The sequence below is a fragment of the Saccostrea echinata genome, unplaced genomic scaffold (assembly GCF_033153115.1).
Source record: "Saccostrea echinata isolate AGI-Se365-2 ecotype Australia unplaced genomic scaffold, CSIRO_AGI_Sech_v1 ptg000056l, whole genome shotgun sequence".
Lineage (NCBI taxonomy): Eukaryota > Metazoa > Mollusca > Bivalvia > Ostreida > Ostreidae > Saccostrea > Saccostrea echinata.
In genome coordinates, this window is record NW_026889805.1 from 19,956,489 (window position 1) to 19,979,687 (window position 23,199).

Here is a 23,199-nt window from a genome sequence, read left to right on the forward strand (position 1 = left end):
TGAGGTTTCGATACACAAAGAATTGATTGGGACTTTCAAATCACTTCGACATATTCATGGTATATTTCAAATATAATTGTTCCAGATACCGAAATTCACTTGCTAGATGTTTGTCAAGTATGAGGTTTATATTTTTCAGAGGATCATGCCTATCATGACTTATAAACTGTGCAACATTGTACATTTCATAAGTCACCCCAGTTTTCCTACTTCTCAACCAAGATTCAACTGATCCTTGAGTTCATAGTCTGAAATGTAGAAAAAAAAAATGCTAACATACAAAATGTGATCTTTTTTATAGTGTGTAACATTCGTGCTGTTACTAAAATGGACTTTATTCAATCCAACTTGTACAAATAATTCAGAGAAAAAAAATATAATGAAAGTTAAAACACAACACGTATTTACATTTTATAGACCTTTTACTCTTCAGTTTTACCAAAACTGGACTATTTTCCCTGATTTGTAATATCTATTGGAATTGTAGAAGAGTATGTTTACATGTAGTTACAAGCAGCGTTGAAATTAAATCCAAAGAGTATAGATTTTATGATTGACCGATCTGGTACAATCACTACATCTAGCTGTGTTGCTTGAATTACCTACATAACTTAATTTAACAGATTAATTATAAAGTAATTAATTAAATAATAATAAAGAAACTTTAATTAGCTAATCATACTTATGACTTAAATTAGTATTTTTCACCATGTAAAAAAAATCACACGTTGCTACAGTGACAGTTTCAACTTTGAACTATTTTAAAACAATGCATGAAAAAAAAATTCCTTCAGGGTGTTTGAAATCAAAGGCTTATAAATTTTGGACCTGCATACAATTTCCACGTGAACATATTCTGTTTAGAGAAGTGGACAGGCTTTCGCCTACATCCAGCACTGTCTACTACTCTAAAGAGAATAACATGAACTACATGTGTATATAACAAACGAAGAAATCATTTCATTGTTTAATTGACTTGTAGAACAGTAGGTCCTAATAACACTGAATTTATTAACCATCGTCGGGAAGCAGTCGTACTTTATATTAATTTAGATAATGCACAGTCCGGAATTATCCATTGTTCGGAATATCCAGGATATACTAGTACACTACCAATATTGGCAATAAAGTTTTTTTTTCACATTTAATTAATTAATTACCGGATTCTGTCCATTTCTCTGCCGACTCATTAGAATCTTTCAGAAGTTTCACATCTCCATTCTATTTGTTTGACTGGAGGAGACACTCTCTATTCTAGTACATGTACTTATTAATCCACCTGTTTTCCAGTAAAGGTCCTGAGTAATAAACGCCTGAGATGTTATACACACTTCTCTGCAGCGGTCCCGAGGAAATTCATAACTTCAAGTATTTTGAGTTAAGTTTTTAAAAAGTTTGCAACCTCTAACCTGAAATCATGAATCCGCCCAGCTCCTTATTAGAAATTCATTCCCTTAATTAACTGATTAAATGTAATCTTGCTAAAAGGAACGCAAAATAGCCGTTTAATTCACTTCAGTTTAAAGTCATATATGACGTTTTTTTTTGTTTTTTTTGTTTTTTTTTTTTATAAGTTCAGACCACCTAAAATTAAAAAAGGTCTTTCTGTTTGTTTTATTACTTATATAAAGATAGGACTTTTCTGTTAATTACACAATTTAAATCAATCGTGTTTCATAGATATTAGAAATTTAAAACAATAACCGATTTATTAATTTACCGACTTCGCATTTAAATATCAGACAAAGTTTAAAGTCAATTTAACCAGAAACGTGGGGTTTTTCAAAATTGGTGAAAATTTTAATTTGAACGTAAATAAGAAATATCATGTTCATCTACTCTCAATCCCGTATACGCCATATAGCTTTAACCTATCGGGGGCCCCAACATTACCGAACAAACGAAAGATAACCCTGATTTGCAGATCGGTTAAAGTGCCTGGGTAGTAAATTTACCGTTTTATACATGATATAAATGAACGTAACTATAGGTAGTCACACGAAATGGTAGGTAATAGTAGAATGGACTTTCTTGGCGTTCTTTTGAATATACCGTAACTTGAACATTTTACTTTTCTTCACATATTTGCATGTACTGACATTTCTACTTTCGGTTTATCCGACATAAACCAAAGCAAGGAAGTATAACTGGATTATGTTTATGATTGTTTACATTAAAGAATTTACCTCTGCTATATGCATTTCTGCAACGCCTAGAGCTATGTTTTTGTGATATATTAAAAAATTGCATTATGAGTCCAGTATCCATATACATAATTACAGAATTCTTAAATGGAATTAATTTTGGAAAGCCATGATACTGGTTAATAAGAATCAAAGGACCTGGAGTTGTACCACCATAGAATTTTCTCATAACTACTGATCACGAATAGAATGGCATTGAATGATGATACAACATCGGACAGCTTGATGGTTGCAGCCATCGATTTTGGCACGACTTATTCAGGCTATGCCTTTTCAATGAAGGACGATTATGAGACAGATAAACTGAAAATTTCCTCCAACCAATGGAAGTCTCCTACCATGATCTCCTTGAAGACACCCACAACAGTTTTACTGGGTCCAGACAAGAAATTAGTGGCCTTTGGTTATGATGCAGAATCACAGTACACAGCACTCGCGGAACAAGACAAGCATAAAGGACACTACTACTTCAGACGGTTTAAAATGGTTCTTTATAACGAAATCAGGACAGCCGTAAGTTGTTTTTATATGCTACAAGTCGTTTCAGGAGCAGAAAGTTTTTGCTTTTTATCTGCCAAATACTTGTAATAGGAGGGTAGGCCAGTCAAAGGCATATTCACTGCTGTGAGGATTATGTTACATTTGGGAAGATTGCTGAAAAGTCGAGGATCTTAATTTTTTTTTTTTTGAAAATTAAGAAATTTGATAATCATAATTATTTTGAAAGGCCAGAGCAAGTTTGGTCTGTTTATATTAGAGAAGTTGGATGTAGAGGACTGTATTCATTTATATCCGTCACTACAACCACCAAAAAAAAAGTCTTGTATACATGTACATGTATAACCCTTAAGAAACCATATGTTGCTAACCGTAATAGTTATCAAATCAACACATATAGTCTAAAAGGAATTGCAGTTTCTTCTGTGTATATACATATATGAGTGTTTGTTTTCTTGGTTTGATAAGAAGTCAAGGTTTAATGCAAACAACATATTGCTCGCAATGCCTGTTACATGTATATATTAATTAAGATTATTATAAGTTCATGAAAATTTGTGTTTATATTACAATAAGATCTGTGTAAAATCACGATATCTAAATCTTGCAACATCTTTATCCCATGTAGAAACTTACGCGAAAGACCACGATACCCGATATTCATGGCAAGCGTCTTCCAGCAATAGACATCTTTGCACACGCAATAGGTTTCTTGCAACAGCATCTGTTGGACCAGCTGAACAGTCGGGGAACTGGAATTATACATCAACAGGAAATCCACTGGGTAATTACAGTCCCTGCCATCTGGGACGATCCTGCAAAACAATTCATGAGAGAAGCAGCCAAAAAAGTATGTAAACCTTCCTATCTAAGTCCCTGTTGTAGATTATCAATTAAATTATTGCGTACTTCTGAGATTTAAAATAAATTAATGTAAAAAGTAATACTTGCACTAAATATGATTTACGGCAGATTCTTAAAAACTACCTCTTTTTAGGCAAATATACATGGGGAAAACCTGACAATAGCTCTTGAGCCAGAGGCAGCATCCATTTACTGTAAGCATTTATCACTGGAGAAAGGGGAAGAAGATGAGGGATTTAGTGTTTTTCAGGAAGGAAGCCGGTATTTAGTGCTCGATGCAGGAGGTAAGTATTCACTCATTAGGAAAAACGAGAGAAAAATGACCAAAAATAATACTAGTATTCAATGGAACCATGAATTTATTTTAGGTGGAACAGTTGACATTACCTTACATGAAATTCAAAAAGATGGTAGAATTAGAGAACTTGAGCAGGCTACGGGAGGCCCCTGGGGAGGAACATTTGTAGATGAAGCTTTTTACAGCGTCCTCTCTGATGTACTGGGCAGGGAGGAATTTGAAAGATACCGCAGAGATCATGCTTCTGACATGATGGAGATATATCGCGAGTTTGAACTTAAAAAACGTTCACTAGAAAGGACTCCTGAAGAAGCAAAAACAGAGTCCACTAGTATTCGAAATATAACCATGAAAATTCCTGTCACTTTGAAAGACTTTTGTAAAGAGATTCATAAGAAAACCATTCAAGATGTGACAAAAGAAAAGTCAAATTGTGATGGTTTAATATGGCAGCTAGACAAATTAAGAATTTCACACGAACGTTTTTCAGATATGTTTTCAGTTGCTTGTGATGGTATTGTAAATCATATAAAAAAGCTTTTAACCTCCTCAAAGGCTAAAGGCACGAACAAAATTCTTATGGTAGGGGGGTTTTCAGAGTCTCTGTTTTTGCAAGAAAAAATCCGAAAGTCATTTCCAGACATGCATGTCGTAGTTCCACACGAAGCAGGACTTGCAGTACTGAAAGGGGCTGTTCTGTATGGACATGACCCAAAAGCAATATCCGTACGAGTTGCTAGATGCACATACGGCGTAGGTACCTGTGCGCTCTTTAATCCCTCGTACCATCCTCAATCAAGACGAACAAAGATAAAGAATGAATGGTACTGCCGAGGTGTGTTCAGTAGGCATGTTAAAAAAGGTGACGTCCTAGAGGTGGACGAAGCTCAAGAAGACCACCCTTATGTCCCCCTTCATGATTATCAAACGGGTATAAGTTTTAAAATTTATACTTCAACTGAAGACAACCCAATGTTTACAGACGATGAAAGTTGCAGATATTTAGGATGCCTTGAAATTGACATTTCTAAACTAAAACGGAGTTCCAAAAAGTCAGTTCGTGTGAAGTTTATATTTGGTGGGACTGAGATTAAAGTGGTGGGAAGGATCGAAGAAACAAATGAGGAAACGGAGGTGACCTTTAACTTTCTGGAGGAGAATCCTGATATAACGGACAAAGATGAAGTTTATTTAGATTATTGATAAATTATTTTGTTTTAATGTTACACGTAAGTTGAAATGGAGTAAACTATAGCAATATAAAGTTTTTGTTCAATAAGTTGCTCCATTGAGGTTTGCGAAGATTCAGGATGACGAAGTAGTAGTTACCCCATATAATACTGTTGGTTATGTACAGATAACCCACACTTTTGATAAAAGAAATCTCAAATACACCTTGTATTTCCTACAAATATACATCGACTATTGCTTCCAAACTTTTCAATTACAAGAAAACTTTACAGGGCCTGGATATCGAATATCTGAAACATAATCCTCCTTCGTGTTCATGTTCTTCTTCGCCCTATAACTATAGTCCTGCTGGACACGTTATTACTGGTGACGTAAATATAGTTAATTATGAGGACCTCAGATTACTAATTTTAAAAGGTCCTAAATATAAGGAACCCCGATCCTTTAACTGGCGACGTAATTTCATACATATTATGGATTCTGTAGAGGATTACGCCAGACGTTGGGTCAGACATGAAAAAGAAGACTTGACACTTTGTCAGAATGGATTAAATGTATCAGATGTATGTTAAAATCTCGCATTAAACGATTGAGGGGCAGTATGAAAACCATCTATCCTTCTGTATTCAATAATTCAGAAGTGAAAAAAGAATTAGATAGATTACAAGATCAGTACGTACTGGTCCCTGCTGGCAAAGCAGGTAACAACATTGTCTTTGTTTGTAAGGCTCATTTATTTATATAAATTGTATTTTAGAGGAACTGGGATTTAATTCTACAAGTGGTAATCCAACTTATACCCATAGCTCCCTTTCTAAGGAGGAAATACTTCAACGTCACATATCCGTTTTGAATATTGTTGATATTCCCAACAACCAAAATAAATTTGAATTACTATATCTATATTGGATTCTGAAACTTCATTAAAATCCTTACAAACAAAGATACATAGCGGGTTCCAGTAAATGTTCTACCAAGGCTCCTTCTTTACTCCTCACTTAGATATTAACAGTTGTGAAAGTGAAACTTCAAGAGTACTGTGCAACAATATATTCGAGAAGTGGTGTAAATCAGATGTGGATACTAAAAAAATCTAAGGCTTTTAGAACATTTGAAATCACCAAAATCAACAACATAAAAACTAACGACTTTTCAACTTTATATACAACTATTCCCCATGATAAGTTAAAGTCCACACTTTCTGACATAGTTGACAGCTGCTTTTTCAATAAAAATGGAACTCGTAAATGTACTTACCTTGTCATTGGTCATTTACAGAATTATTTTGTTAAAAAGCTCTCTGATTGTACACACAAGTACTCTGAAGTTGACATTAAAAAGATGCTCGAGTTTCTGATTGACAATATCTATGTGGTTTTTGGGGACCAGGTCTTCTAACAATCTATTGGAATTTCCATGGGTACCGATTGCTCCTCGTTATTAGCAGACCTAGTTTTGTATTCATATGAAGCAGAATTTGTTCAAAATCTTTTACGTAAAAAGAAGAAAACACTTGCTGTGGCCTTCAACTCGACATTGGATATATCGACGACGTATTGTCAATTAACAATGGTTATTTCCATTTTTATGTCGACACGATATATCCCGGTGAGCTTGAGATAAAAAGATACCACAGAGTCTGACACATCTGTTTCATATTTGGATATTTTATTAGAAAAGACTTTAATGGTAATCTTACAACAAAGCTTTATGATAAGCGTGATGACTTTAACTTTTCAATCGTCAACTTCCCTTACTTATGCAGCAATATTCCCTTATCACCTGCATACGGGGTTTGTATCTCTCAGTTGATTCCAGAGCATGCTCTACGTATGAACAATTTCCAAAACGAGGTAAGTTATTGACAAACAAGTTGATGAAACAAGAATATCAGCAGTCTCGTTTAAAGTCATCATTTCATAAGTTCTATGGTCGATACAATGACCTTGTCAGCAAATACAATCTATCATTAAGTCTAATGCTGACTGACCTTTTTCATACTATTTGTTAGGCCATTATTTACACACTGAATTGTCGACGGATTTTTCCGCTATTTCCCGATCATGACAAGGAGCACACGGCGGGTCTGACCGGTCGGCAGGGGATGCTCACTCCTCCATGGCAACTGATCCCACCTCTGAAGTTTAGGAGGTCCGTGTTTGCTTTGCTCTTATTTTGTGATATTTATTGGATTTTTGAGCTCGAATACTGTTCGTTATCTCCACATATTTCACCGAACTGTGGTACAGTATCACGTGGTTTTTGAGAACCATCTCGTTAGCAAGGCTATATAAAAGTTGAATAGCTGTTTAAATGCCAGTTTAGGATGACACGTAGAGCACGATTCACATTCAGGCATCATTGATCATGTTAGCCCCTCAGGACGAAAATATTGCCCTCTGCTCAGCGTCGGGCAATTTTTAATCCCTTAGGCCTTACATAATCAATGATGCCCTCAACTCCAGTCAATATTTGCATTATACAAATATATATTATATAAATAGTTATTGCAACATTGAAAATTTTCACCCCAAGAAAATCATTGTCAACCGAGGCACAGCCGAGGTTGACAATTTTTTTCGAGGGGTGAAAATTCACATTCATTATTTATTATACTGAATGTTTTATACAAATACATATTACAGTGAACCTTGCGCGCATAAATTCTGCGCAGTCAATATTTTTCGGAATATCACCCGTCGTCCAGCAATGCTGACTGTTGCTATGCTGGGGGGCGTGGCTTCATTATTCAAGGGGTAAGTGTTTTTCAACAAATGTTTTTCGACGAACATTTATATATATATATATATATATATATATATATATATATATATATATATATATATATATATATATATATATATATATATATATATATTTGACGTTTTTGGGGGGTTTTCCGACGGTAACTCTAGGAACCAGTCCTTAAGAAGTGACTATTCACCACGTCCCCCTGTCACAAAATATTGTGGATCCTGTGTTTAGGTTAGGAACTATAGATCTTCATAGATCTAATAAAAAAAAAAAAAAAAAAAAAAAAAAAAACAGCAGAGTTTTGCTTCAATGAGTATAATAATATCCAATCGCAGTTTACATATCAAGTACAAGCTATCTGTTTTTGTTCACTATCTCTCTCTCCTTATATATATACTCTGTCTGACACCTAACGTCATTAGGGCACCTGTTTGGGCGTTAGACTCCATGATTATGACACCTGTTAGGGCATTGGGCTCCAAGTATTAGGGCCTCAGCACCATTGTTGGGTGTCAAGACACCTAATACATTAAGAACATCTGTTAGGCGCCATAATTAGGGCGCTAATTAGGCTCCAAGATTAGGGCACTAATCAGGCTCCATGGTTCGGGCCTTTCACACAACAAAAATTCAATTCATCTTTTATTTATAGCAATAACATACTTACAAATTAAAAACAAAAACATTACTTATATGTTACGGTGTAAAATATGACATTTTTGGAATTATCATAAATTACTATGTGAATTAACTTTTCGGATTTTGTGTAAATTGTTATTAAAACTTTTCGTATATTTTCGCAAATGTGTTAAATTCTATAAATTCCGCACAGCCTTAATCCCACCCGAGGCACAATCAGAGATGGACACTTAATCCCTTAATTGACTTCTGTTTATATTTATTGACACTTAATCTTTCATCTACTTTAATTCTATTATATACATGTCGCTAAAATGTCATCAATAATTGTTTAATGCTTGATTTCTTAATACTTATTGTTAATCCTTTTAGTTTGTTCTATCATTGTTCAATATGTATGTTTTGTTGTTAAAAATTATAGTCAGTTGGAATCAGACCTTCGGTGCTGATACATCCCAAACTCATGTAAAAGTATATTCCATGCTGATTCTATATAAAAGTACTAAAACTATAACGCGTGTTGGCTTATTGGAGGTTTTATGAATCTGTGTTCAACAATAAGAGGAAAACTCACGGTTGGCCCAGAATTAGAATTTGACGGACAATTCATCCCGTAATATATATATATATATATATATATATATATATATATATATATATATATATATATATATATATATATATATATATATATATATATATATATTAAAATATTTCCTTTGAAGGTAACCTGAACATCCTAAATTGATATTTATGTTAAACAATTTTACTTCATAAATAATATACTTGTACAGATAGAAAATTCATTCACAAAAATCTGTTTAGATGTTAAAATAATTATCAAATTGAAAGTTTTTCTTTTCTAAAGCTAGCGGAGCATTTTAAATTGAAATAATTATCTCCAATGGCTTTGTCTTCTGTATCATGGAATGAATATCTCTTTAGAGGAGTTGATTTGTTTCGTTTGCAATTTACAGCTGTGATCTGGAGGGCAATTATCTTTTCCCAGCAAGAGAGATCTTAATTAATGACACACACCATCTTTTTCTTTATTATTGATCAAATAACACAGATTGAAATACAAAAATGTGTGTTTCATGGCTGAATACTAGTAGACGTAAGAAGGGTTGTTCAAATTCAGATTTATAAACATAAATCAAAAAATTAAAAATTTACATAATAATTAGAAAGAAACTAGATTATTATTTTCAAGCCAATCATAATCATTAATTATTTGTTTGTAAACATTAACTTAAGATTTTGTTTAATTGAAGGATTGAGGATATATTTTACAATAAAATAAAAAAAAAAACTCAGTAAAATGGGGAGGTAGTGGTGACAATATATCATGAATATATCATGAATGTGATTGAATGTACAGTAATTGAAAAAAGTAATTGAAATTACATGGTATTTTTTCCATTATAATCAATTAAATTACAATTACAAGTAATTGAAAAAAAATGTTCAATTACAAATTATTTTCAATTACTTCAAAAAATGTAATTAATTAGAGTCAATTACAATTACTTTTTTTTCCATTACACCATCCATGGCCACCTTGCATGTATCACGAAGTTCAGGCGGTCACGAGACATGCTCCGTATAGCGTAGTGTTCACAGCGACCCAAACATTTCCTCGGGTCTTATATTTCTTACCACGCATGTTATTATACTCCCCTGCAAACGCAGTTGGGGGGGGGGGGTATAAGAATCACCTTGTCCGTCCGTCCGACTGTCTGTGCAAACGTGTCCGGTCCATATCTTTCTTACAGAGGAACATTAGAATCTACTACTTCACACAAAGAATGTTCATGACCTGAGGGTGTGTCTTGACTTTGACCCAAGGTCATTTGGGCAAGTTCTAGTTCACTGAAAGAAAAAAGTTCACGATTCGTGTCCTGTCCATATCTTTCTTATGGATAAACTTGGTGAGTTCCCATTTTACACAAAGATTGCTTATGACCTGAGGGTGTGTCATGACCTTGACCCAAGGTCATATGTGTAGTTCAAGGTCACTGAAAGAAAGTGTTCATAATTCGTGTCCGGTCCATATCTTTCTTATGGATAAACTTGATGAGTTTCCATTTTACACAATGATTGCTTATAACCTGAGGGTGTGTCATGACCTTGACTCAAGGTCACTGACAGAAAAAGTTCAAAATTCAATGTAATAAAAAGAAATGTTATTATAAGTACATGTATTGATGTTTTATTAGGCTGCGCCTTAGTTTCATTCAATAAAAAAAATTTAATGAGCAATTACCAGTAAATTTTCACTCTAAATGTTTAAACAAATTGTGAACACCTCTTAGATCCATCAAATACTAGTATTAGTGACTTGGCACCTTCTGGACAGTTCTAGTTTTTTATAAGAAGAAAGCCCATATGTCATAAATTGCCAAATTTCGGTCATAGGATGTATGAGCAGGGTGTCCATCGCAACCGCACTCCTCTGTCTTGGATTTGTCGTGTATCCAATTTGCAATGGGAATCATGTATGAGTGTTTTCCTTTATCATTTCTGGCCTGTTGACTGTCTAAATTATTGAAATTTTAAAAGATTAAGTATTATTTTAATGTTAAGATATTCAACTATTTCTCTACTGTGACTCGGCGATCTTTTATTACAGATTACTCAAATAAGACACATTTTTTCCGAGCTCACTTTCTATATGTAAATGCCAAATTTTATTCTGATCTGGATTGTGGATATGTAGACACAGAGGTAGTTCGAATGTACTGACTATAGAGTGTGACCGAAATAAATAAATAAAAGTAAATGAGTAGAGATAGTATAAAGGGGGAAATAAAACATCTTAATGTAGGCCTTGTGTAAAGTCGTGTGGTTTGAGAAAAAAAAGTTCGTGGGAATTTGTGAAAAAGTTATAAGTGAAATAGTATTTGTGAAATTTTACAATTCATGGAAGAGTATTAATAGCGATTCTCTGTAACCACTTAAACTTCTTGGCCACGCATGGTCACCGATTTTGATGAAACTTTGCCCATTATTACAACTTGACACCAGAAACATATATCAAATAAAATATCGTTGCTATGTGTCTTGGTTGCCATGGAAACAGCCAGAAAAGTTGAAAAAATTGAGATTTTCAGCTACTTTGAATATTTCTTGAGCCTTAATAAAGACTAAGAAAAACAAACAAACCATTCTCCCAAAAACATGACACCTTGTTGCCACTTATGCTATAAAGAAACTAGTTAGGATTTATCTCTAAGTAAGTGGTAACCATGGGTACATTTGACATACATTTTAGATGCTGAAAAATGCTCAATATTCACAAATGATAGATGTTACATGATCAATCTCAATCAACAACATAAGAAAAACAATGAAAAATATTTTACCTTATGTAATTAGGTATTGGCAATATTATTCTAGAAATAACTTCCGTGGTTGCCATGGTAACACAGTGTCACCATGCAAAATCTGTTGCTATGATTGGGTTAATGCTACTATCTTGAGGAAAACAATAAAATTCATGACTGGCACATATACATCCTTAGGACCTTGCAACACCAACAACATAAGAAAAATTGGGATTAATTGTTACTTTGCAGTGTAACCACGGAAACAACGTACTAGATGTTTTAAGTGATATTTTTTGCTGCTTTAGGAATTTACTAACCTTTTAATCAAGAATCATATTATCTGACTCACTTTGAATAGTACTTATCTGGTTGAACTAAAGTTGAATATCATATATTGATAAAGTTTGTTGAAAAATACAACACTGTTGCTATGGTTACCAAGAAGAGAAAATGTTCGATTCTGTTAATTTTATGTCAATTTTTGACCCTATGTGCCACCTTTTTGCATCCAGTTAGAGATTGGGTGGTAGTCAAAATTGAAAGTCAGGTTAGTTGTTCACATATATCAATCATTAAAGTTTTGGGAATCTACATACAAGGGTACGTATCCAAGGAAACAGAGTATTTTTCAGATTTTTATTCACGTTTTTTCGCCTTATTTCCATAGCAACGCAGTATTTAAAGAATTGAAATTGAATTTTTTGAAATGTTAAAATTAGGGTCACACCAACGCCTTTAAAAATTGATCATCAGTTATATAGAAATATGCTTTTTAAAAAGATAGGATAAGATTAAAACACTAAGAGAGTAAATTTAAAATCTCTTCGTGGTATTAAAACCATGGCAACCATTGCCAACCTATAAGAAATATCATATTTCGTCCTTGGTATATGTTACAAAGATCTCTTGTCTATTGTTTACTTGAATTTCAACCTATAATTATTTTTATTCTTAAGTGTATGACTTTATAAAATTAAATAAACAAAATTATTACTTTTGAATACTTTGTTTCAATAGTAACATATGTTAAAATTGATTTACCAAACATGTTTATCATGCATTTAAGACACCAGGCCTTCAACTTTCAGAAACAGTCACTGCCTCTTGTTTGCTTTGCTGCAAACGTTAACTGTTGGACTCTGAACATGTTGAAAAATGCCATTTTTCAAACTTTAGGACATATTGCTATGGTAACCATGACACTTAGCAACCAATTTTTGCCTGATTTGAGTTTACGGTATCAAAGACTTTTATCACAGAGAGTTTGGAGAAATTCTGAGACTATGCGTGCCACAGCTCCTATATAAAAGTTCAAGTCATTACAGAGAATGGCTATTAATTTGATGGTCTCTTTATATCACGAACACAACGAAAAATACCACAAAAATTAGTGACTTCACGAAATGCAATAAATTTATACATTGTAAGTGCATTCCCTTTAATTGTGACCCTGGGCCAATAATTCTTTGTGCAAAAATATCGAGTCCTTTGAGATACAGAGGAGCCATATGGTTGAGGATTGGCATCTCCTAAGTTGGACTTCCATTTAAAAAAATGAATTTCATTTTGAGAATTAAATTCATATAATATAATAATTGTTATATTGTCCTTACCCTGGTCCGTCCGTCTGTCTGTCTGTCCGTCTGTCACCCTTTCTTTTTCCTCAAACTCCCCTTATATTTTAAGCAGTAACCAATTAATCTTTTCGGATATGACTGGTAGTGTCCTGTAGATGTGCAATAAAGTTTTGGAATTTTAAATATTACCCCAGGGGCAAAACGGGGGCCAAAAAATGAAATTTTTTCTACAAAAAACTGGTTCCCAGAACTCCTCTTACATTTTATGCAATAGCCTAATCTCCTTTAGAAAATGATTGATGGTGTCCTGTGGATGTGCAATAAGGTTTCGGAATTTTCATTTTCACCCTAGGGGTCATATGGGTGTGGAAATAATGATTTTTTTACTATGACCTGGTTCCCAGAACCCCCTTACATTTAACGCAGTACCCTAATCATCTTTTGGCAGATGATTAGTGGTGCTCTATAGATGTGCAATAAAATTTCAGAATTTTCATTTTCACCCTAGGGGGTCAAATGGGGGTCGAAAATTGACATTTTATACAAAAAGACCTTGGTTCCCAGAAATTCTCTAATATTTTAAGCAGTAGCATTATCATCTATTTGAAGATGATTGGTGGTGTCCTGTAGATGCAATAAGGTTCCAGAATTATTATTTTCATCGGGGGGGGGGGGGGATAGGGGTCGAAGAATGACGTTTTTTCCCGTTTTTTTTTTTTTTTTTTTTTTTTTTTTTTTTTTTTTTTTTTTTTTTTGCATTTTCAATCTTCTTTTAGTAATCATGGCAACATCGTTCAATGAAATCAAAACTGATTAACATTGAATTTTGTACATTTTTAAAGACTGATTGTGCACAAAGTCATTTAAATCAAACCAAAACTCAAGGAGGAGTAGCGGTTTGAATGCATTTCACAAAAATATCTTCTTTTTTTTACTAACCATGGCAATAGTGCTCAAGAAAATCAGAAACCAATAATCAGAATTATGTATCTTAGTATAGTTTACTTGTGCTTCAGTTATTAATGAAATCAATCAAAGCTGTAGGAGGAGTAGTTTTGAAAGAACAAATTTGATTCTACACACTGTTATAAATTTTCATATATTAAGTTTAATTTTTCCTTGCCCAGATGTTCTTGAGAAGATTTTTTGAAGATTTTTTCCTATACATTCCCATGTAAAACTTTGATCCCCTTTTGTGACCCCACCCTACCCATGGAGGTAATGATTTGGACAAACTTGATTTAACACTATGTGATGAAGTTTAACATAAGTTAAAACTTTTTGTAGATTGAGGTTCTTTATGATAATTATACCCTGAGGGCTATGTTTACCTGTCTCAACAAATCGGTTCAGTGAGTTGTTTTCAAGTTATTTAACACAGTTTAATTTTTGCATACTCTGAAGACAGTCGTGTATTTTCTAAGGGATTCAAGTTAAGAACTTACATGTTCTTGAGTAATAGGAGTTCCATGTGACATTTGTAACAAATCATGAAAAAGACTTCTGGCTGTGTCCTTTCGTAATTAGATGTAGATCAAAGACATGATTGTGAGTACTCTTTTTTTCATATCTGAGAGGGATATCAATCTAATTGCAGTATGAATTACACCCTATAAAATCCTAGGAAGTTTATTAATTTAAAAAAACAAACTTTTCTTATATTATTCCGTTTTAATTGTCAGAAAGAGAGAAAGGAAAGGAAAGAGAGAAAATGCCCCAGGTTTATTGCCTTAAGCAAAAATAAAAATTTATGATCGCAAGTGGTCGGAAAGAGCTACAATATTTGAAAAGCATGTTTTAGGCCTTGTTTTCAGAATAATTCAAAGCTGAAAATGTATACTATGTCACGATAGTATGACTTTTATCCAGATTGAAAAAAAACTGTGTTTTCTAGAAAACAGTATGATAATAAATACATGAGGTAAACAAGTTGTTTTAAATAGCAAAATTAAGCTATACGGGTATAGCTAATTTAACCACAGAGCTTAATCAATTTTCAGAAGCAAGACCTGTTCAACTCTTGATCATTCTTCAAATATTTATATCATCATTCCAGACTCAAGGAAGAACTAAGAATATGACCAAAATTATATATCTATTGACTAATAAACATGTACATGTATTTTGTGAGAAGAGTAAATAATGATGACAAGTCAGAAATGGGGTTAATATTCACAAATTTTAGAAGTTTTCAACAATTAAGACATGCAGATATAACTCCTTTACTCTTTTACCCCTTTCCAGCCCCCAGTTTGTTCATGTATGCAAACCAATACTTTGTTTTGACATGAAAAAAAAATGTGAATATATATACAAAAATGTGCACAATGTTTAATAGTGTGTCTCTCTGAATGATTCCTACATGTAATTCTAGGAGGTTGGGTTGACCCAAAGTCATAAATGGAATGTCAAGCAATCTTATCATTGATTCACTTTTGAATTTGATGCAGGTCATATTGTGAACATTTCCAGTTCAAGGGGGTTCATAACCTTTATACCATTAGATACATAATGACACAAAAACAAAATTATGTATGGTCAAGGGGAAATGTTTTCAACCATTTTTGAGTTACATGATCATTTGTCGTTTCAGGGTCATGACCCCTTATACCATTTAATATGTCAAAATACAAAGACGGCTTTGGGTTTTCCGATCTTATTTCAAGCTTTTTGATTATTTCCATATCTAGGGAATGGTAATGACCCCCAGGGACTTGCTTCAATGTATAACTTGCATGTGAAATCCGAATGATCATCTATGACCCTTTTTAAACTATTACCTTACCATTTGCATTTCAGATTATTTTACCCCAATATATACCTAAACTTGTATTTACTGCCTGTCAAAGATACTGTCAACTTCATTAATTATAATTCAAATAAAACACACAAAGAATAAATTCTTACTGATATAATCATGTGTACACCATGTGCAATCCAATAATGATAATTGTAAAACAAGTTCTCGTAGGGTGACGCAAGTCCAATGCGAGGCGCGGGTCTAGAAATTTTCAAAAAGGTGTACACATAGTATATGTACAAATTTTATATTATAATTACAAACGATGTTTTTACATAACTTTGTGCTATTTATTTCCAAAAACAGGCAAATTGTGGGGAAGGGGGTGATTTTGACAAAATTGATCGGTGTTGGTTTTGGAGAGGGTTTTTACCTACTCAAATACTGATAAAAGTTTGCACATTTTGACCAATTCTGAAAATTGGCATCTAATTTTTTTAAGTTCATCAAAAATGCTATGCACTAAAATAAAAATACTTGTTCTTTTGAAAATAAATTTAAAAAGTTCCAATTATGGGCCAAGATTTACATTCCCCCTCTTTAAAAAAACAAAACATCATTTACATCATTTATTAAATTCTATAATTTCAGATTGGTATTGAATTTAGTACATGAAATACTTACATGAGAGGCCCATGGGTCACATGTTCACCTGAGCATTTTAGGCTCGATTTGACAAATACATGTACTGCGTAAATTATAAAATTATTGTGTCTTTTCCTTGGTTAACCAAATATGAAGGAGTGTGCTTTTAGAGGCAAACACCTTAGTGCGGGTAATACTGTCTTATGACAGCATCTAGTTTTAAATTGTGATGAATCGTAGAAGTAATATTAGAAATATGAATATAAGGTAATACAAAATAAATGATTTTTTAAACAATTTTATTTCGGGTTTTTAAGCTTTTCATACAAAAAGTGTATGCAATGAATGGAGAATACCTGAGAGAATTAATACTCCTTTCTTCCCTCTTTCTTACAAATTTTTAATTTTTTGAAAGGTATTAACCCTTTAAGATTTCTCTTTTTTTCATAAAAACCTTACCCAATTTTCTGTGATCATCTTATAGAGTTGGTTGAATATCTAGTACCCGAGCTAGACTCCTTTTTAGGAACAAATACTGGTCACATAAGTATATAAATTTACAACGATTTTTCTTGACAGGTAATCATTGGTAAAATTTATACATTCATGGTAGGGTATTTGTAAAATTTAATTTTCACAATAAGGTATCAGGTAGGTTTAAAATGTGGAAATACCGGTTCTGGATGTACTTTCGTTTTAGATATTATTATGACTGCAAGATACGCACCCATTTAATGACAATTTCCTATAATTATGCTGTGGAAGTAAACCTCCATCAGAGACTCTAATATGAGCGACAATCAAGGAAACGTTACTAAGGTAACCAGAAAGTAACTATGTTTCTAGGATGAAAACTTTTTACAGCACAATTTATTATAATTTCACTTTAAAACCATGTAAAAGGAGCTTAATCCTGGGCTAGATTACACAATTTAATTTAATTTCATTTTATATGTTCATGTGGTGCAAGTCATACATACAGCACACACACACATATATATTATGTGGAGGGGGGGGGGTGGGGGTGGGGAGGTAACACTAACTCCGATTTAGTTTCTAAAAAGTTTAAGTATGAAAACGTAGTCCTAATTAAAGAATTTCAAATTGTCAATTTTATTTTTAAAAAAAGACAATTTTCTTTACTAATATGCTGCTGTAACTTTCCTTTAAAAACTAGGAAGATAAAAAGAAAAAAGAGAAAGAGAAAAAGAAAAAAGAAAAGCAGACTCTAAAAAAGGAAAATGGCAAATTAAAAACGGCGAAGGATCTATTGAAAACAGCTTGGTCCGCTTATGCTGCAGAACTGAAAAACAAAGAATTTTTAAATTATGAAGAAATTATGTCTGTGAAGCAGTATATCATCAGGAGAACAGCTGAATTAACAAAACAGCTTATTCAAATCACGGTAAAAGAAATATTGATTATGGTACTTTAGTAAAAATAGTTAATATAGTGAATATCAGAAGAAACAATGAAACACATCTTATTTTTTGTCCTTTTAACAGAACACCTTGATAATCAAAGAAAACGGAGATGAGGAACCTAAAATGGATGCCCACAAAGAAGAAGGAACAGACAGAAGAACTGGGTGTACGGGAGACGAAAGAAATTCAGCGGAAAAAGCAATGTGTGACTCTAGTATGCCAGGAAAAAGTCAAAATCAGATAGCGAGGCAATACCATGGGCCTCATCGAAATCCTGGACAAACATCTGGAGGAGGGATGCAAGATAGAGCAGAAATGAAGATCGCAGGAACATATGAACAGTATGACCAGAGGAACAGAGAACGGGGTAAGGCAGGAAGTGCTGAGAATAAGAAAAATGTAGAGGTCCATAAATATGAAAGTAAAAATCATTCGGTCACTGTCGAAAACAAAGAGAATGAAATGGAACCATATCCAGATTATATTGACCATGACACTGAGAGTACGTCCAAGAATATGACTGAAGAATGTGAGAAGGCCCTGATTAGGATAAAAGAATTAGACGTGGAAAATAAGGAGTTAACAGAAAAGCTAAAAAAAGAAAAATCAGAAGTAGACAATTTGAAAGAAGAATTAAAACGAAGGGAAGATGTGAAAAATTCCAATGAGAAAGAAACAGAGATGCAAAATCAATGCAATCATTGCAATAAATACAATGACAACTCACAAAATGAAACCAAACACGAGGAACATACAGATAAGAGAGGCAGATTGCAATATAAACAGGGGTCAAACAATGAAGAAACTCAACAACAGATAGAGAAATTACGCACAGACTTGGAAAAAATGAAAAAAGAGAATGATAGGAAAATTCGAAATTTAGAGGCTAAATTACAAAATGAAGAGCAAGTAAAAAGTAGCCTTGAAGCCCAGGTGAAAAAAATAACATTCGAAAAAAATGAGGCACTCACAAGGTATTGCTGTTTGCCTTTGCTTAACCTTGTTAGTATAAAAAGAAATAATAGTAAAACGTAGGATCACAAGCATTTATTGATACATATTATACACGATTTGCATAAAGTGCATTGGTTATTAATGCCAAAAACTATTATAAAATTACAATTCCAGTAATGCAACTTACTAGTTCATTAAAAAATTCAGCCTTTTTTTTGGCTCATACGCATACATTCTCCTCGAATCATACAAGAAAAAGCCGCTAGTCTATATTAATATATCGTTCTTCAGGATTTTAGTATACAAATAAACTGAGCTCCGTATTATAATTATTTTTACAGAATTTACATCACAGAGTTTGTTTGATAATGTAAAAATCTACCAGAAGTATTCTATTTTTCATATTAAATGTTGTAGACTCAGTGAAATAGCGGGTAGGCGACTATTGGACAACAATCCATCCATTGCAGACCTCAGCACAGAGATACGACCAACCAAAATCGGTGAAAACTTCAAGCAACTTTATGATAATGAGTGGACTGAAGCATTTGAAGAGTTAACAGAAGAAGGAAAAACAGAAGAGGAGTGTATCATAGATCTTCTACTTATTGTACAGGTATACTGATTTATTTCGGTGACCTCTTGCAGTTCTATAAAAATGTTTACTTGATATCGATGAAATGTGGAGATAACGAACAGTATTTAAGCTCAAAGTCCATTAAAACAATACAAATCAGGAGCAGAGCAGACACGGACCTCAAAAAACATCAGAGGTGGGATCCTAAAACGTATACCTCTTTTAATATCTTGAGACGGTGATGCGTCATTTTCTAGATTTTTTTTGTATAAGAATTTGATTTTTTGGTAGGATACTTTTACTTTTGCAATGAAAGAAGCAAAAAATTTTGAATCCAGTTTGATATCAATCGTCACATCTTTTCCTGGGGATGCAAGAGTAAGTTTTTATCATGACTTATCTGATAAAATTTAGAACTAAATATCAACTTTAATTATGAAGTTTTTGTTAATATTATTACTTTCTGCTTTATCAAGTTATCAAGATTCATAATTCATAATAAAACTATCGTATAGTGGTAGTATCCAGGTAGTTTGAACCGTTTTGGAACTGTATTGCTTCAGACATGAATTCTATGAAAATGTTTGTTTTATATGCAAAACAGAGCTCCAAGAAAAATACCACAAAAGATGAAGAGGAATTAATCAAACAACTTAAAAGAGTGTCCGCCGCCAGAACGAGTACTGCTGTGCAAGACGTATGTTCCTCGTAAAAATGCATGCTGTAATATCAAGATTTTTTTCAGAAAACATCATAATTATTTGACAAGCAATTCAATTAAAATTTCCTATGGTTCTATGAAACATTTTCTAGACATATTTTAGGCATTTCATTTAGCGTTTTCAATATCATTGCAAAATAAAGCCTGCATACGTAGATGCAATAAAATATTGTAATCATAATTTCAGATGTATTTAAGAAGAATTGAGGTAAAGGAGAACAAAGGTGAAAGGTTAAAAAGTTATGCTATGAAGTGCATGGAGCTGTGTTGGTATATGGCCGTACAGTCCCCGCCTATGGTCATTGTCTATGCTGTGGAGTGTAAGGGACCCTTTGATGAGAAATATTACACACGGTACACAGCCACGGGAGATTTGTTTGATTATGTGGTTTGGCCCTGTACACTTCTGCATGAAAAAGGTCCCATTCTGGCGAAAGGAGTTGCTCAAGCAACCAAAGGTGATAGAGAAGACTTCAAAAGAAAACGGGCACCTGCTGCGCCTAAACAAAATACTGACGAACACTGCCTGTCTACAAAACCAGATTCTCCTGGTAAAGAAGGGATGTGCCATGAAGATAATCCAAAAATAAGATACCAAAAGAGAGATGAGAAAAACAAAAGCGAACAGAAAGTTCATGATATTCATAGTAAAACTGAAGAATGTCGCTTTGGGCAAAGTGATGGCTCAAATAAACCCCAAATGAAAAGTAAAAGCCTCTACGTGAAATCCGGAACTAATGAGGAAACATCCGCTGGGGGACTACATAATGTAGCTCGAGGTCAGTCAATAAATAAAGAAACCGGACCTGAAGATAAAAGAGGGAAGCATGTGACTACAATTAAATTATAAAAAAAAAAGAGAGAGAGAGAGAACTCGGTGTTGAATTCAATACATGTATATGTATTTTACTTATGCTATCAAGTAAACTTTTCTTTCGTGATACTTCTGACATAATTATAACATTTAGTACTTTATAAGGAGCAGTTATGAAGTGCTGACATGTATTCATATAGATATAATAAAGAACCCTTTCTATGCTACACAGTAAATAGTTCTGACTCTGTGGTATTTTTCTGCAGTTAGAGTGATCTGCCCTTGGATCTAAATTCAAATAAATTGAAATATGCAGTGCATTACTCAATTTGTAATCAATTCAAGGATTCTAAAAAAAAGAAATTCTAAAAATTTTAAAAGATCAAGATAAATTAAACAACTGGATTTCTGTTCATTGATACTTTATTGGCTTTGAACATTTTTCTTGGGGGTAAATCCCATGTACCATATATTGAAAATTTAATAGATAAGTTCAATGTTAACACATTTATACAATATGATTTTCTTAGTGATCAGAAACATTTTGTAGTTGTGTATAGAGGGTCCTTAAACTGGAGTGAAAGACATACATTTACTATTACTGTCAAAATCTTTCAGATACAATGTATGTTAAAGAATCTACTTTGCATCTGATTATGTTACTTTTATGATACTGCAATAGTCTAGAAATATTTTCATATGTTAAATAACTTATTTAATGGAATATGTATTATTGATATATTTCTTATATCATGTTGTACTATAAATTAAATAATGTTTATTAAAAATAATATAAAAAAGCGATAAAAAATATATAGAGAAGTACCTGTTGAACTTCAGAAGTCGCTGAGCGGATTGAATTAACTTATTAAAGACAAGAACTGAATTTTATTATTTTTTTTAAGTGGTATTTTTTGGTTTGCATTTTTATCGAGATCTCTTCATTCAAATACTAAACGAATTCCCCCTCTTTTGTCAGGTTTATGTTCTATTTTCATTGGTTGCTTCTTTGTTTGTGTATTTGATTGGGCTGTCAGTCTTACTAGAGCCGTCAGTTTGAATTTGAAATTTTAAATGCTTAAAGATTTTAGGAAACATATCAACCAGAAGAGATGATACCACGAAAGAAAAACTTATTTATGTTTGCTTTATACAATACAAATAATTTCAGTCCCCGTCTTGTAGCATGATAAATTTGCATATTTAAATAAGTTAAATATCTGCGAGAAAAATATATAGAGGATATTCAATGTTTTGTAGATGAATATGGAATTTATTTCACGAGTGGGACAGGATTTTTTTATATTTTCACGAGTGCGAAGCACGAGTAAAAATATCAAAAAATCTTGTCTCACGAGTGAAATAAATTCCATATTCATCTACAAAACATTGAATTTTCTGTTTATTACATTTTCTTTGATTTTCCCTTTGCCTCTGTCTTTTCTTAACACAGTGTCATAGGCTTGACGTCATAGTTGAGCGGTTGAGACGTCGACCGTAGCTTAGCAGTTGTGTGATTGAAAACATTACATAGCATGGATTTTAGCAATATATTTGGGAAGAAATTTGCAGTTTTAGCTCTATCAAGATGCTTAGTTACTATCTCTATCTTATGACAGGCCAGAAATTATTTTTTACTTACTTTAATATCCTTTCACACTGTGGGAGAATATCATTTTGGTATACTTTCATACTGTGAGAGAATATCACTTTTATTCAATAAATAAATCACAGTATTTCATTGTTGAAAATGTAATAAATACATTTATAACTGATGTGAGATTATATAGTAAACCCTTTTTATTTTGAGCATTTATTTTTTACCCTAAAAAATTGTTTTTAAATGATTTCAAACTTGAAGCATAAACAAACTGAAATATAATTAAGCATCTAACCGTTATCACCATCAATTTTAAGACAAACTTCCTTATGATTTTAATGTTAGCAACATGTTATTCTTAAATGAATGG

General features: G+C 32.9%; 2 protein-coding genes across 2 annotated transcripts; both read left to right on the plus strand.

Annotated features, from left to right (window-relative positions):
- The first annotated feature begins 1,956 nt into the window (after positions 1-1,956).
- On the plus strand, positions 1,957-5,128 carry LOC133173117 (heat shock 70 kDa protein 12B-like). The gene is made up of 5 exons (XM_061308048.1): positions 1,957-2,006; positions 2,283-2,717; positions 3,331-3,552; positions 3,700-3,850; positions 3,935-5,128. The coding sequence occupies exons 2-5, from the start codon at positions 2,394-2,396 to the stop codon at positions 5,065-5,067; spliced, it is 1,830 nt and encodes a 609-aa protein (XP_061164032.1). The 5' UTR covers positions 1,957-2,006; positions 2,283-2,393; the 3' UTR covers positions 5,068-5,128.
- Positions 5,129-18,265: 13,137 nt separating this feature from the next.
- On the plus strand, positions 18,266-21,277 carry LOC133173233 (reticulocyte-binding protein homolog 2a-like). Its single transcript, XM_061308208.1, has 5 exons — positions 18,266-19,137; positions 19,535-19,733; positions 19,986-20,072; positions 20,299-20,391; positions 20,603-21,277. The coding sequence occupies exons 1-5, from the start codon at positions 18,287-18,289 to the stop codon at positions 21,263-21,265; spliced, it is 1,893 nt and encodes a 630-aa protein (XP_061164192.1). The 5' UTR covers positions 18,266-18,286; the 3' UTR covers positions 21,266-21,277.
- The last annotated feature ends 1,922 nt before the right edge of the window (positions 21,278-23,199 follow it).